Genomic DNA, 15,285 nt, shown 5'->3' with positions numbered 1-15,285 from the left:
TGGAGGGGTCTGAAATTGTCATCGTAGGTGCATGTCCACTGTGAGAGACATAATCTAAAAAAAAAAATCCAGAAATCACAATGTATGATTTTTTAACTATTTATTTGTATGATACAGCTGCAAATAAGTATTTGAACACCTGAGAAAATCAATGTTAATATTTGGTACAGTAGCCTTTGTTTGCAATTACAGAGGTCAAACGTTTCCTGTAGTTTTTCACCAGGTTTGCACACACTGCAGGAGGGATTTTGGCCCACTCCTCCACACAGATCTTCTCTAGATCAGTCAGGTTTCTGGGCTGTCGCTGAGAAACACGGAGTTTGAGCTCCCTCCAAAGATTCTCTATTGGGTTTAGGTCTGGAGACTGGCTAGGCCACGCCAGAACCTTGATATGCTTCTTACAGAGCCACTCCTTGGTTATCCTGGCTGTGTGCTTCGGGTCATTGTCATGTTGGAAGACCCAGCCTCGACCCATCTTCAATGCTCTAACTGAGGGAAGGAGGTTGTTCCCCAAAATCTCGCAATACATGGCCCCGGTCATCCTCTCCTTAATACAGTGCAGTCGCCCTGTCCCATGTGCAGAAAAACACCCCCAAAGCATGATGCTACCACCCCCATGCTTCACAGTAGGGATGGTGTTCTTGGGATGGTACTCATCATTCTTCTTCCTCCAAACACGTTTAGTGGAATTATGACCAAAAAGTTATATTTTGGTCTCATCTGACCACATGACTTTCTCCCATGACTCCTCTGGATCATCCAAATGGTCATTGGCAAACTTAAGACGGGCCTTGACATGTTATGGTTTAAGCAGGGGAACCTTCCGTGCCATGCATGATTTCAAACCATGACGTCTTAGTGTATTACCAACAGTAACCTTGGAAACGGTGGTCCCAGCTCTTTTCAGGTCATTGACCAGCTCCTCCCGTGTAGTTCTGGGCTGATTTCTCACCTTTCTTAGGATCATTGAGACCCCACGAGGTGAGATCTTGCATGGAGCCCCAGTCCGAGGGAGATTGACAGTCATGTTTAGCTTCTTCCATTTTCTAATGATTGCTCCAACAGTGGACCTTTTTTCACCAAGCTGCTTGGCAATTTCCCCGTAACCCTTTCCAGCCTTGTGGAGGTGTACAATTTTGTCTCTAGTGTCTTTGGACAGCTCTTTGGTCTTGGCCATGTTAGTAGTTGGATTCTTACTGATTGTATGGGGTGGACAGGTGTCTTTATGCAGCTAACGACCTCAAACAGGTGCATCTAATTTAGGATAATAAATGGAGTGGAGGTGGACATTTTAAAGGCAGACTAACAGGTCTTTGAGGGTCAGAATTCTAGCTGATAGACAGGTGTTCAAATACTTATTTGCAGCTGTATCATACAAATAAATAGTTAAAAAATCATATATTGTGATTTCTGGATTTTTTTTTTTAGATTATGTCTCTCACAGTGGACATGCACCTACGATGACAATTTCAGACCCCTCCATGATTTCCAAGTGGGAGAACTAGCAAAATAGCAGGGTGTTCAAATACTTATTTTCCTCACTGTAATATAAAGTGGGACCAACCCTTTAAATATATATATACACTGGGGAAAATTCTCTTTATATATTAGACCAGCATGGTTTATTCTCAGACAAATCTGAAGATCACAATACGCTTTTATGTTTGACATCTAAACTTAACCCTTTTTAAGCATAAGAATCTCTGGATCTGCTAATGTAGCTTCAATAATACTCATAACAAGCAAGTGAACTTTTCAAACAAAAATTGTTGCTCTTAATGTATATTTATAATTTTATTTACATGTGAATGTAAATGTGGTGAAAGAGATCATAATTTCTAAATAAAATGCATTAGACTATCTAGACCAGAGCAAGTGAAAGGTGCATAATAGTAAAAATGTTTAGTTGGTGTGTAGAGAAGAGACTCCATCCACAGAACAAAGACAATATACTGAATATCTGTGTATTAGCAACACACACACACACACACACACACACACAGCTAACTTAATATAAAAACAGAATAACAAATATATTCTATGCATAAAATGCAGGTGAGACAATAAGTCTCTCTCTATATATATATATTTTTTTTTTTTACATGAAGAGCCTGACTTAAACTGAAGAGCCTGAATATTTCTGCGGACAGACTCATCTGAGCTGCTTCATCCTCTGTTCCACCTTTAAATAAAACTAAACCATCATTTGGCTGAATACTAAACCAACATTAATCATTCAATATCACATGTTTCTAATACGCATGCTAACACACATGCTGCTTTATTTAATTGTACAGTCTGAGTCTCTTCCTCCTGTATGAAACACATTTACACATTAATCACACATGTATTTCTCCTCATAGACAGTAATGAGGCTCTTCTGTGGATCTCCTGATGGCCACTGATCCTCTCATCTCCGTTTCACAGATTTAAACACGTTCTTCAATAATGGTAATAACTTTTGGTGATTAATCTTAATCTACTCTGTAAGGAGAAATCAGAAGAGAAAACAATCAGTGTTCAGTGGAACAAAGTGATAATTACTTTATTACTTTATATTTTAATTACTGTTTATTTTTTTTTTTTTTACATTAAATGACTGTAATCAGATTAATTACTGAGATATTTCTCAAACAATATTTGAGTTTTCAGTATAATAGATTTAAAACGTGAATGAGGTTCGTGTGTGTGTGTGTGTTTGTGTTGGTGTGACTGCAGAAGGACCTGCGACTCCTATTGAGTCTCTGCAAAGGAGAAACACACACTGATGAGTGTACGGCGTATGGAATAAACCACAGCGAGCAAATACTAATGTTACTTTCAGTTAAAACCTTTCAGTTCAATCTCCACGAGTTAAAGCCATTTGTCCTCTAGTTTAAACATGTTTGTAGGCTCTTAGTAAATAACTGAGAGTAAAGTAAGTGTAAAGTAGTGTGACGTGTTGCTTGTCACAGTAAAACACACTAGAGACAGAGACATTTCTCATGTGAGCTGGACGCTGTGAGCTGAAGCTGGAACTGCACTGATTTTAGCAGGAGTGCAGCGTTTACTACAATCTGACCAAGTCTGTTTTCACACTGAAATGATTCACTATTACTGACACAGTTAATAAAGCAGGTGTTGATGTATAACGCTGTGACTGAGCTTTTGTTCTCTTTCCTCCTTTGTGTTAAACATTTTAATGAACATTACATTTTGTTCTCACACAAACCCTGTGTTGCAATAAAGCTTAATGAAAATTTCCTTGTTGAATGTTTGAAAGGTTTGTTCACATATCAGAGGTAAATGAAGATCTCTTTAAAATCATAAAGTGATGTTTCCTCACCTCAGGACACAGTTTGAGTCTCGTAGCTCGTCTCTGAGTCGCTGCCTTGAGTCTCCTATCTTATTGTGTCTCAGATCAAGATCTTTTAGAAACTGCAGTGCTTTTGAGTTAGTCAAAGACTGAGTTAGAGAAGAAACATCTGTAATGCCACAGTCCTGTAGACTAGAAAGACACAAACAGAGGAAGAGAGATAATCTTACAAACAAATCATTAAGGTGAAGAATTTTACATATAATGTGAACTCAGTCTCTTGTGAGTATAAAGTGTCTTGGTTTAAACTGTTGAAGTGATTTTAAACATTTTCTTTCTTGTATTTCTGTGAATGTGACTGACCTCAATCTCTCCAGTTTACAGTGTGAATCCTTCAGTACGTCACACACTGATTTCACTTTTTCATAATCAGAAAATCTTGTGCATGACTCACAATTAATTCAAAGTCAGTTTTGTAATTTACAACCTCTGAATAACATTTTGCTTAATAAATGAAGATTTAGTGTAAAGCACCATTAGTCCAGTATAACTGTAACTCTGTCAGAATAATCTACTGTCATTTGTTACGCTGTTGTTAGTCTGTTCTCACTTCTGTATTGTTTCAAAGCAAAGATTTGTCAGATTTCAGTATATAAAACAATTTTATAGCCACAAAGTTTCAAATGCTTCACAGTTTAATGCTCTTTCTACTGATACACATAACAAGCCGTTCTCTAATAGTGTTTCTGAATCTTTCTTCAGATGGAGGAACACCAGAAAGTGCAGTGCTATAAATGATAAGACTTGAGTCCAGTTGCCTTTAAATAAACTAAACAGTAAACTTTAATCTCACTGTAACTGCTGTACAGTATAATGATACTCACTGTAGTTTCTCCAGCTTGAGTTGTGGGATCATCAGTAGATCACTGAGGTTTTTCACTCCAGAGTCTCCTAGTGTATTCCCGCTCAGGTTCAGCTCTCTCAGGTGTGATGGGTTTGATGTCAGAGCTGAAGTCAGAGCAGAACAACCTTCATCTGTCATACAACACCCGCTTAACCTACATTAGCAGAAATGAGAAAAACAAACTCTTTATTCTCTTTCAAATAACAAAACACTTTTTCTCTCTTGTCTGTGAATGTGACTGACCTCAATCTCTCCAGTTTACAGTGTGAATCCTTCAGTACGTCACACACTGATTTCACTTTTTCATAATCAGAAAATCTTGTACATGACTCACAATTAATTCAAAGTCAGTTTTGTAGTTTACAACCTCTGAATACACATTTTGCTTAATAAATTAAGATTTAGTGTAAAGCACCATTAGTCCAGTATAACTGTAACTCTGTCAGAATAATCTACTGTCATTTGTTACGCTGTTGTTAGTCTGTTCTCACTTCTGTATTGTTTCAAAGCAAAGATTTGTCAGATTTCAGTATATGAAACAATTTTATAGCCACAAAGTTTCAAATGCTTCACAGTTTAATGCTCTTTCTACTGATACACATAACAAGCCGTTCACTAATAGTGTTTCTGAATCTTTCTTCAGATGGAGAAACACCAGAAAGTGCAGTGCTATAAATGAGGAGACTTGAGTCCAGTTGCCTTTAAATAAACTAAACAGTAAACTTTAATCTCACTGTAACTGCTGTACAGTATAATGATACTCACTGTAGTTTCTCCAGCTTGAATTGTGGGATCATCAGTAGATCACTGAGGTTTTTCACTCCAGAGTCTCCTAGTTTATTCCCGCTCAGGTTCAGCTCTCTCAGGTGTGATGGGTTTGATCTCAGAGCTGAAGTCAGAGCAGAACAACCTTCATCTGTCATACAACACCAGCTTAACCTACATTAGGAGAAATGAGAAAAACAAACTCTTTATTCTCTTTCAAATATCAAAACACTTTTTCTCTCTTGTCTGTGAATGTGACTGACCTCAATCTCTCCAGTTTACAGTGTGAATCCTTCAGTACGTCACACACTGATTTCACTTTTTCATAATCAGAAAATCTTGTGCATGACTCACAATTAATTCAAAGTCAGTTTTGTAGTTTACAACCTCTAAATACATTTTGCTTAATAAATGAAGATTTAGTGTAAAGCACCATTAGTCCAGTATAACTGTAACTCTGTCAGAATAATCTACTGTCATTTGTTACGCTGTTGTTAGTCTGTTCTCACTTCTGTATTGTTTCAAAGCAAAGATTTGTCAGATTTCAGTATATAAAACAATTTTATAGCCACAAAGTTTCAAATGCTTCACAGTTTAATGCTCTTTCTACTGATACACATAACAAGCCGTTAACTAATAGTGTTTCTGAATCTTTCTTCAGATGGAGAAACACCAGAAAGTGCAGTGCTATAAATGAGGAGACTTGAGTCCAGTTGCCTTTAAATAAACTAAACCGTAAACTTTAATATCACTGTAACTGCTGTATGTTGCGACCTAGAAGTATTATTTTATAATTTCATAATTTCCTAGAATGGGGATATGTTTAGAATTCTGTAAGGGAAATCACTATATTTCATTGCAATTTCAATTGATAAATATTCTGGATATTATTCTGATTTATGTTCCTGAAAGGTGAAAGTTCAGTTATGATGATGTCATAAGCCAGCGCAGTAGTGTGGTCAGGGAAAAACTGAGCCAGGTGAAGTGAACACAGGCTATATCGCTGATGTTAGAAGATGTTGTGTTGCTTCGTGTTAAAAAGATAATTCCAACAGAACTGGCGAAATAAAGTTGCAAAATAGACGACAGTCTGTTTTAAGTGTGCAACATGTACAGTATAATGATACTAACTGTAGTTTCTCCAGCTTGAGTTGTGGGTTCATCAGTAGATCACTGAGGTTTTTCACTCCAGAGTCTCCTAGTTTATTCCCGCTCAGGTCCAGCTCTCTCAGGTGTGATGGGTTTGATTTCAGAGCTGAAGTCAGAGCAGAACAACCTTCATCTGTCATACGACACCAGATTAACCTACATTAGGAGAAATGAGAAAAACAAACTCTTTATTCTCTTTCAAATATCAAAACACTTTTTCTCTCTTGTCTGTGAATGTGACTGACCTCAATCTCTCCAGTTTACAGTGTGAATCCTTCAGTACGTCACACAATGATTTCACTTTTTCATAATCAGAAAATCTTGTGCATGACTCACAATTAATTCAGCAACTTTAATCTGACTGTAACTGCTGTACAGTATAATGATAGGCGACTAACTGTAATACTAACATATTGAAGCGACGCGCTCATTTTTTCCAGGGGCAGAACATGAAAAAACTAAAGTTTTCAGTATGGGGGTGCACCCAAACACTACAGGTGTTTTTCTCTTCTCCGTGAATAAATCTTGTACAGCAAGCGCTTCTCGGAGGTGGAAATCCATTAGCTCTTAAACTTCTTTGTGTTGTGGAGAGCGCAGGGCATGGTTGCATAGGAAAATCGGACCGAATTTTACTATTAATAATAAAAGATAAGCTAAAGTGCATTGTAAATGTCAGTAATTTATCTTTTTTGACTCATTCTTTTTATAAAAATGATTTAAAGGCTGAAATATGTGAGGTTTATCTTTTTATAAAACCTTTTTTGTCAAAACTTTATTTGAACTTGTACATGTTAGTAGATAAAATGTTGCAAGACACTCCTTTCAAATCTGGCCATCATCTTTAATGTCATTATTTTAATGTTTATGTAAACAAAAAGTGCATATTGATGCTAATTTATTTGTTACTTGCTGGTTTTCGACATAAAACTTTGTGAATTAATTTCATTGTGTAGTATTAGTGTTTTTTGAACAAGATTCTGTGATAACCGTGATCATGTTGGCCACTATAATCATGAAATGAAATTTAGTTATGATCAACTAAAATCAACTATAATTATGTGTTTTTACAGTATAATATGTAATAAAAGTTAACATTTAAATGGACTGATTTCACTTTTTCATAATCAGAAAATCTTGTACATGACTCACAATTAATTCAAAGTCAGTTTTGTAGTTTACAACCTCTGAATACATTCTGCTTAATAAATTAAGATTTAGTGTAAAGCACCATTAGTCCAGTATAACTGTAACTCTGTCAGAATAATCTACTGTCATTTGTTACGCTGTTGTTAGTCTGTTCTCACTTCTGTATTGTTTCACAGCAAAGATTTGTCAGATTTCAGTATATGAAACAATTTTATAGCCACAAAGCTTCAAATGCTTCACAGTTTAATGCTCTTTCTACTGATACACATAACAAGCCGTTCTCTAATAGTGTTTCTGAATCTTTCTTCAGATGGAGGAACACCAGAAAGTGCAGTGCTATAAATGAGGAGACTTGAGTCCAGTTGCCTTTAAATAAAATAAACAGTACACTTTAATATCACTGTAACTGCTGTATGTTGCGACCTAGAAGTATTATTTTATAATTTCATAATTTCCTAGAATGGGGATATGTTTAGAATTCTGTAAGGGAAATCACTATATTTCATTGTAATTTCAATTGATAAATATTCTGGATATTATTCTGATTTATGTTCCTGAAAGGTGAAAGTTCAGTTATGATGATGTCATAAGCCAGCGCAGTAGTGTGGTCGGGGAAAAAACTGAGCCAGGTGAAGTGAACACAGGCTATATCGCTGATGTTAGAAGATGTTGTGTTGCTTCATGTTAAAAAGATTATTCCAACAGAACTGACAAAATAAAGTTGCAAAAGAGAAGACAGTCTGTTTTAAGTGTGCAACATGTACAGTATAATGATACTAACTGTAGTTTCTCCAGCTTGAGTTGTGGGATCATCAGTAGATCACTGAGGTTTTTCACTCCAGGGACTCCTAGGTCATTCCCGCTCAGGTCCAGCTCTCTCAGGTGTGATGGGTTTGATCTCAGAGCTGAAGTCAGAGCAGAACAACCTTCATCTGTCATACAACACCACCTTAACCTACATTAGGAGAAATGAGAAAAACAAACTCTTTATTCTCTTTCAAATATCAAAACACTTTTTCTCTCTTGTCTGTGAATGTGACTGACCTCAATCTCTCCAGTTTACAGTGCGAATCCTTCAGTACGTCACACACTGATTTCACATTTTTCATAATCAGAAAATCTTGTGCATGACTCACAATTAATTCAGCAACTTTAATCTGACTGTAACTGCTGTACAGTATAATGATAGGCTACTAACTGTAATACTAACATAATTGAAGTTACGCGCTAATGTTTTCCAGGGGCAGAAGATGAAAAAAACTACACTTTTCAGTATGGGGGTGCACTCAAACACTACAGGTGTTTTTCTCTTCTCCGTAAATAAATCTTGTACAGCAAGCGCTTCTCGGTGGTGGAAATCCATTAGCTCTTAAACTTCTTTGTGTTGTGGAGAGCGCAGGGCATGGTTGCATAGGAAAATCGGACCGAATTTTACTATTACAGTTTTTCTCGATTGTTTACACACATTTTCTGGTACTTGAGACACAATGACCACAACATGTAACTCATTCACCAACCCCCTGAACCAATTCTGCTAAACTACAAGCACAATTCCTGCTTTACACTCAAATTGCAGTTCGAAAACACCTTTTTACAAAACACTACACACAATTCTCTGCTTTTGGCACAATTTTCATGCAGAAAATCTCTTGTTTTCACAAGGAACACACTGCCATTCACATATGCACACTGACTCATCACATGGGCAAACACCCGTCACACAGTTTTACAATTAGCAATCAGAGCTTTAGCATGAAAGAGCAACAGGTGAGCTCTTCAACAGGTCAGCTCTTCAACAGGTCAGCTCTTCAACAGGTCAGCTCTTCAACAGGTCAGCTCTTCAACAGGTCAGCTCTTCAACAGGTGAGCTCTTCAACAGGTGAGCTCTTCAACAGGTCAGCTCTTCAACAGGTCAGCTCTTCAACAGGTCAGCTCTTCAACAGGTGAGCTCTTCAACAGGTGAGCTCTTCAACAGGTCAGCTCTTCAACAGGTGAGCTCTTCAACAGGTCAGCTCTTCAACAGGTGAGCTCTTCAACAGGTCAGCTCTTCAACAGGTGAGCTCTTCAACAGGTGAACTCTTCAACAGGTGAGCTCTTCAACAGGTGAGCTCTTCAACAGGTGAGCTCTTCAACAGGTGAGCTCTTCAACAGGTCAGCTCTTCAACAGGTCAGCTCTTCAACAGGTCAGCTCTTCAACAGGTGAGCTCTTCAACAGGTCAGCTCTTCAACAGGTCAGCTCTTCAACAGGTGAGCTCTTCAACAGGTGAGCTCTTCAACAGGTGAGCTCTTCAACAGGTCAGCTCTTCAACAGGTGAGCTCTTCAACAGGTGAGCTCTTCAACAGGTCAGCTCTTCAACAGGTGAGCTCTTCAACAGGTCAGCTCTTCAACAGGTCAGCTCTTCAACAGGTCAGCTCTTCAACAGGTCAGCTCTTCAACAGGTCAGCTCTTCAACAGGTGAGCTCTTCAACAGGTCAGCTCTTCAACAGGTCAGCTCTTCAACAGGTGAGCTCTTCAACAGGTCAGCTCTTCAACAGGTCAGCTCTTCAACAGGTCAGCTCTTCAACAGGTGAGCTCTTCAACAGGTCAGCTCTTCAACAGGTCAGCTCTTCAACAGGTGAGCTCTTCAACAGGTCAGCTCTTCAACAGGTCAGCTCTTCAACAGGTCAGCTCTTCAACAGGTGAGCTCTTCAACAGGTCAGCTCTTCAACAGGTGAGCTCTTCAACAGGTCAGCTCTTCAACAGGTGAGCTCTTCAACAGGTCAGCTCTTCAACAGGTCAGCTCTTCAACAGGTCAGCTCTTCAACAGGTGAGCTCTTCAACAGGTCAGCTCTTCAACAGGTCAGCTCTTCAACAGGTGAGCTCTTCAACAGGTCAGCTCTTCAATGGAGCAATGGATGCCAACATTGGATTTTTATTATTTTACTGTAACTGTATACAGTCAATTCTTCTGTTGTCTTGTATGTAGACCACTGTATGTCCTACTTTGTGTTGGTTGGGATGTACACTTTGTACATTGTTTTTGTGGGAAAAATAAAATATATTCGCTACCGTGTATTTGTGTGTTCTGAGTATAAAAACAATTCTCAAATATTTTACAACACACTTATGTATGTACTGTCTGTAGTAAGTGTAACACTGAACAAAAAAAGGCCTAAATCATTATGATGAATGGAGAAGTGTTTTCCATTCATCATAGTGTTTTACACTGAGCACATCAGTGTTCAACTGGTTCTTATAAATGTCTATTCATATGATGGTTTGTGTGTGTCATTTGAAAACAAAATACCATTTTGAGAAGAAATAACATTGTTTTGAATGTAAAGTTTCATTTTGCAGGAGAATTGAGGGCTTTTGCCCATTGTGTGTGTGTTTTTTGATTTGTGTGTAGAGTTCTGAGAATATGAGGCATGCTTTCAGAAAATGTGTGTAAACAATCGAGAAAAACTGTAATAATAAAAGATAAGCTAAAGTGCATTGTAAATGTCAGTAATTTATCTTTTTTGACTCATTCTTTTTATAAAAATGATTTAAAGGCTGAAATATGTGAGGTTTATCTTTTTATAAAACCTTTTTTGTCAAAACTTTATTTGAACTTGTACATGTTAGTAGATAAAATGTTGCAAGACACTCCTTTAAAATCTGGCCATCATCTTTAATGTCATTATTTTAATGTTTATGTAAACAAAAAGTGCATATTGATGCTAATTTATTTGTTACTTGCTGGTTTTCGACATAAAACTTTGTGAATTAATTTCATTGTGTAGTATTAGTGTTTTTTGAACAAGATTCTGTGATAACCGTGATCATGTTGGCCACTATAATCATGAAATGAAATTTAGTTATGATCAACTAAAATCAACTATAATTATGTGTTTTTACAGTATAATATGTAATAAAAGTAAACATTTAAATGGACTGATTTCACATTTTCATAATCAGAAAATCTTGTACATGACTCACAATTAATTCAAAGTCAGTTTTGTAGTTTACAACCTCTGAATACATTTTGCTTAATAAATTAAGATTTAGTGTAAAGCACCATTAGTCCAGTATAACTGTATCTCTGTCAGAATAATCTACTGTCATTTGTTACGCTGTTGTTAGTCTGTTCTCACTTCTGTATTGTTTCACAGCAAAGATTTGTCAGATTTCAGTATATGAAACAATTTTATAGCCACAAAGTTTCAAATGCTTCACAGTTTAATGCTCTTTCTACTGATACACATAACAAGCCGTTCACTAATAGTGTTTCTGAATCTTTCTTCAGATGGAGAAACACCAGAAAGTGCAGTGCTATAAATGAGGAGACTTGAGTCCAGTTGCCTTTAAATAAAATAAACAGTACACTTTAATATCACTGTAACTGCTGTATGTTGCGACCTAGAAGTATTATTTTATAATTTCATAATTTCCTAGAATGGGGATATGTTTAGAATTCTGTAAGGGAAATCACTATATTTCATTGCAATTTCAATTGATAAATATTCTGGATATTATTCTGATTTATGTTACTGAAAGGTGAAAGTTCAGTTATGATGATGTCATAAGCCAGCGCAGTAGTGTGGTCAGGGAAAAAACTGAGCCAAGTGAAGTGAACACAGGCTATATCGCTGATGTTAGAAGATGTTGTGTTGCTTCATGTTACAGTTTTTCTCAATTGCTAAAACACAATTTCTGAAACCTTGCTCCATTTTCTGAAAACGTTAAACACAAAACCTCATCTTCAAGCACTATTCACAAAACCTCTGACTCCTCTTGCAAAATGAAACTTTCACCTCAAACCAGTTTTACCTGTGTTCAAAATCAAACACTGCTCTCAAATCATAGACAAAGTGATCAAAAAGATATACACTATCAAGCAGTCAGTAAACAATACACCAAAAAATAGAAAACACATTGTTCAAAACATATAGTTCTCGAAAGATATCTATGGACTGCTATTCTGTGTAGACTTACCCGTGACACCTTACTGTACCATCAAAGAGTTCAGGGAGAAGTACATTTTTAATCATGTTTCCGTCATTGTCTTTTGATGAACGGAAACATGTTCTATCATAGTAGCTCAAAATGTATCAGACATTACTCCTCTGCTTTGCTCTTTGCAATTTTTTGTGTGTTCTTCCTCCTCCTTGTACCCCTATTTCTACAGTACTGTACCCTGCATCTCACACACTTGTCCTCTCTGTGATACTGTAATTATTGTTCTTTGTTGATATGAACCTGCAACCAATCAAAATCAATTGAGCAGTCAGTGCTGTTAACAAATGGAAAGCACAATGTTCAGGGACATACAGTTTGTTCATTGTACAGTATACAGCCTACAGTCCACTGTACTACAGTATACGATACTAAAATGGACAAAAATCAAAGGAGTAAACGTGATCAGTGTGCTGCTTCTTGTCTTTGGGCATCATCTGAAACAGGTTAAATCAGTTTTGAGTGGTTGTGTTCAATCAATGACGTGTGTTCTCTATTTGTATTTGATTGTTGCCACTTGTGTTTACCAGTATGGATGACATGTGCATTACAGTGCAGAATGTGTTTAGAGAATGAGAATGTGTTTAGAGTTTTGCTGAAAAGTCTAAGTGAGATCTGCACATTGTGTTTTATCATGTGTAATGGTTTAAGGTATTGACAACAGACTGCACAATTAGCTCAATGAGTTCAGGCAACTGAGAACTTTGTTCAGCCAATGGGTTTTAGTGTTTTAGCAATTGAGAAAAACTTTAAAAAAGATAATTCCAACAGAACTGGCAAAATAAAGTTGCAAAAGAGAAGACACAGTCTGTTTTAAGTGTGCAACATGTACAGTATAATGATACTAACTGTAGTTTCTCCAGCTTGAGTTGTGGGATCATCAGTAGATCACTGAGGTTTTTCCCTCCAGAGTCTCCTAGTTTATTCCCGCTCAGGTCCAGCTCTCTCAGGTGTGATGGGTTTGATTTCAGAGCTGAAGTCAGAGCAGAACAACCTTCATCTGTCATACGACAGCACCTTAACCTACATTAGCAGAAATGAGAAAAACAAACTCTTTATTCTCTTTCAAATATCAAAACACTTTTTCTCTCTTGTCTGTGAATGTGACTGACCTCAATCTCTCCAGTTTACAGTGTGAATCCTTCAGTACGTCACACACTGATTTCACATTTTCATAATCAGAAAATCTTGTACATGACTCACAATTAATTCAGCAACTTTAATCTCACTGTAACTGCTGTACAGTATAATGATAGGCTACTAACTGTAATACTAACATATTGAAGCGACGCACTCATTTTTTCCAGGGGCAGAACATGAAAAAAACTACACTTTTCAGTATGGGGGTGCACCCAAACACTACAGGTGTTTTTCTCTTCTCCGTGAATAAATCTTGTACAGCAAGCGCTTCTCAGTGGTGGAAATCCATTAGCTCTTAAACTTCTTTGTGTTGTGGAGAGCGCAGGGCATGGTTGCATAGGAAAGTCGGACCGAATTTTACTATTAATAATAAAAGATAAGCTAAAGTGCATTGTAAATGTCAGTAATTTATCTTTTTTGACTAATTCTTTTTATAAAAATGATTTAAAGGCTGAAATATGTAAGGTTTATCTTTTTATAAAACCTTTTTTGTCAAAACTTTATTTGAACTTGTACATGTTAGTAGATAAAATGTTGCAAGACACTCCTTTCAAATCTGGCCATCATCTTTAATGTCATTATTTTAATGTTTATGTAAATAAAAAGTGCATATTGATGCTAATTTATTTGTTACTTGCTGGTTTTCGACATAAAACTTGGTGAATTAATTTCATTGTGTAGTATTAGTGTTTTTTGAACAAGATTCTGTGATAACCGTGATCATGAAATGAAATTTTAATGCCATTTCATCTCTAGTTATGATCAACTAAAATCAACTATAATTATGTGTTTTTACAGTATAATATGTAATAAAAGTTAACATTTAAATGGACTGATTTCACATTTTAAACATCAGAAAATCTAGTACATGAATCACAATTCAAAGTCAGTTTTGTAGTTTACAACCTCTGAATACACATTTTGCTTAATAAATTAAGATTTAGTGTAAAGCACCATTAGTCCAGTATAACTGTAACTCTGTCAGAATAATCTACTGTCATTTGTTACGCTGTTGTTAGTCTGTTCTCACTTCTGTATTGTTTCACAGCAAAGATTTGTCAGATTTCAGTATATGAAACAATTTTATAGCCACAAAGTTTCAAATGCTTCACAGTTTAATGCTCTTTCTACTGATACACATAACAAGCCGTTCACTAATAGTGTTTCTGAATCTTTCTTCAGATGGAGAAACACCAGAAAGTGCAGTGCTATAAATGAGGAGACTTGAGTCCAGTTGCCTTTAAATAAACTAAACCGTAAACTTTAATATCACTGTAACTGCTGTATGTTGCGACCTAGAAGTATTATTTTATAATTTCATAATTTCCTAGAATGGGGATATGTTTAGAATTCTGTAAGGGAAATCACTATATTTCATTGCAATTTCAATTGATAAATATTCTGGATATTATTCTGATTTATGTTCCTGAAAGGTGAAAGTTCAGTTATGATGATGTCATAAACCAGTGCAGTAGTGTGGTCGGGGAAAAAACTGAGCCAGGTGAAGTGAACACAGGCTATATCGCTGATGTTAGAAGATGTTGTGTTGCTTCGTGTTAAAAAGATTATTCCAACAGAACTGGCAAAATAAAGTTGCAAAAGAGAAGACACAGTCTGTTTTAAGTGTGCAACATGTACAGTATAATGATACTAACTGTAGTTTCTCCAGCTTGAGTTGTGGGATCATCAGTAGATCACTGAGGTTTTTCACTCCAGAGTCTCCTAGTGTATTCCTGCTCAGGTCCAGCTCTCTCAGGTGTGATGGGTTTGATTTCAGAGCTGAAGTCAGAGCAGAACAACCTTCATCTGTCATATAACACCCGCTTAACCTACATTAGCAGAAATGAGAAAAACAAACTCTTTATTCTCTTTCAAATATCAAAACACTTTTTCTCTCTTGTCTGTGAA

At 36.6% G+C, this 15,285-nt stretch overlaps 1 protein-coding gene across 2 annotated transcripts in view; it reads right to left on the bottom strand.

The window, feature by feature from the left end:
* The window catches only part of LOC311304235 (uncharacterized protein), an 807,935-nt gene that overhangs the window by 548,493 nt on the left and 244,157 nt on the right, over positions 1–15,285 (bottom strand). Inside the window, exons 19-24 of one of the 2 annotated variants that reach the window (XM_084431142.1) lie at positions 15,033–15,206; positions 13,087–13,260; positions 8,041–8,214; positions 6,096–6,269; positions 4,965–5,138; positions 4,180–4,353 (exon numbers count right to left, since the gene is read on the bottom strand). The exons of the other annotated variant lie outside the window; for it this stretch is intronic. Coding sequence (XP_084287268.1) covers positions 4,180–4,353; positions 4,965–5,138; positions 6,096–6,269; positions 8,041–8,214; positions 13,087–13,260; positions 15,033–15,206 — 1,044 coding nt within the window. The remainder of the gene's footprint in view (positions 1–4,179; positions 4,354–4,964; positions 5,139–6,095; positions 6,270–8,040; positions 8,215–13,086; positions 13,261–15,032; positions 15,207–15,285) is intronic. 2 annotated transcript variants of the gene reach the window in all.

Source organism: Rutilus rutilus (assembly GCF_951802725.1).
Source record: "Rutilus rutilus genome assembly, chromosome: 14".
Classification (NCBI taxonomy): Eukaryota; Metazoa; Chordata; class Actinopteri; order Cypriniformes; family Leuciscidae; genus Rutilus; species Rutilus rutilus.
Note: the sequence above shows the minus strand (reverse complement) of the source record. Positions and strands in the feature narration are given on the sequence as shown.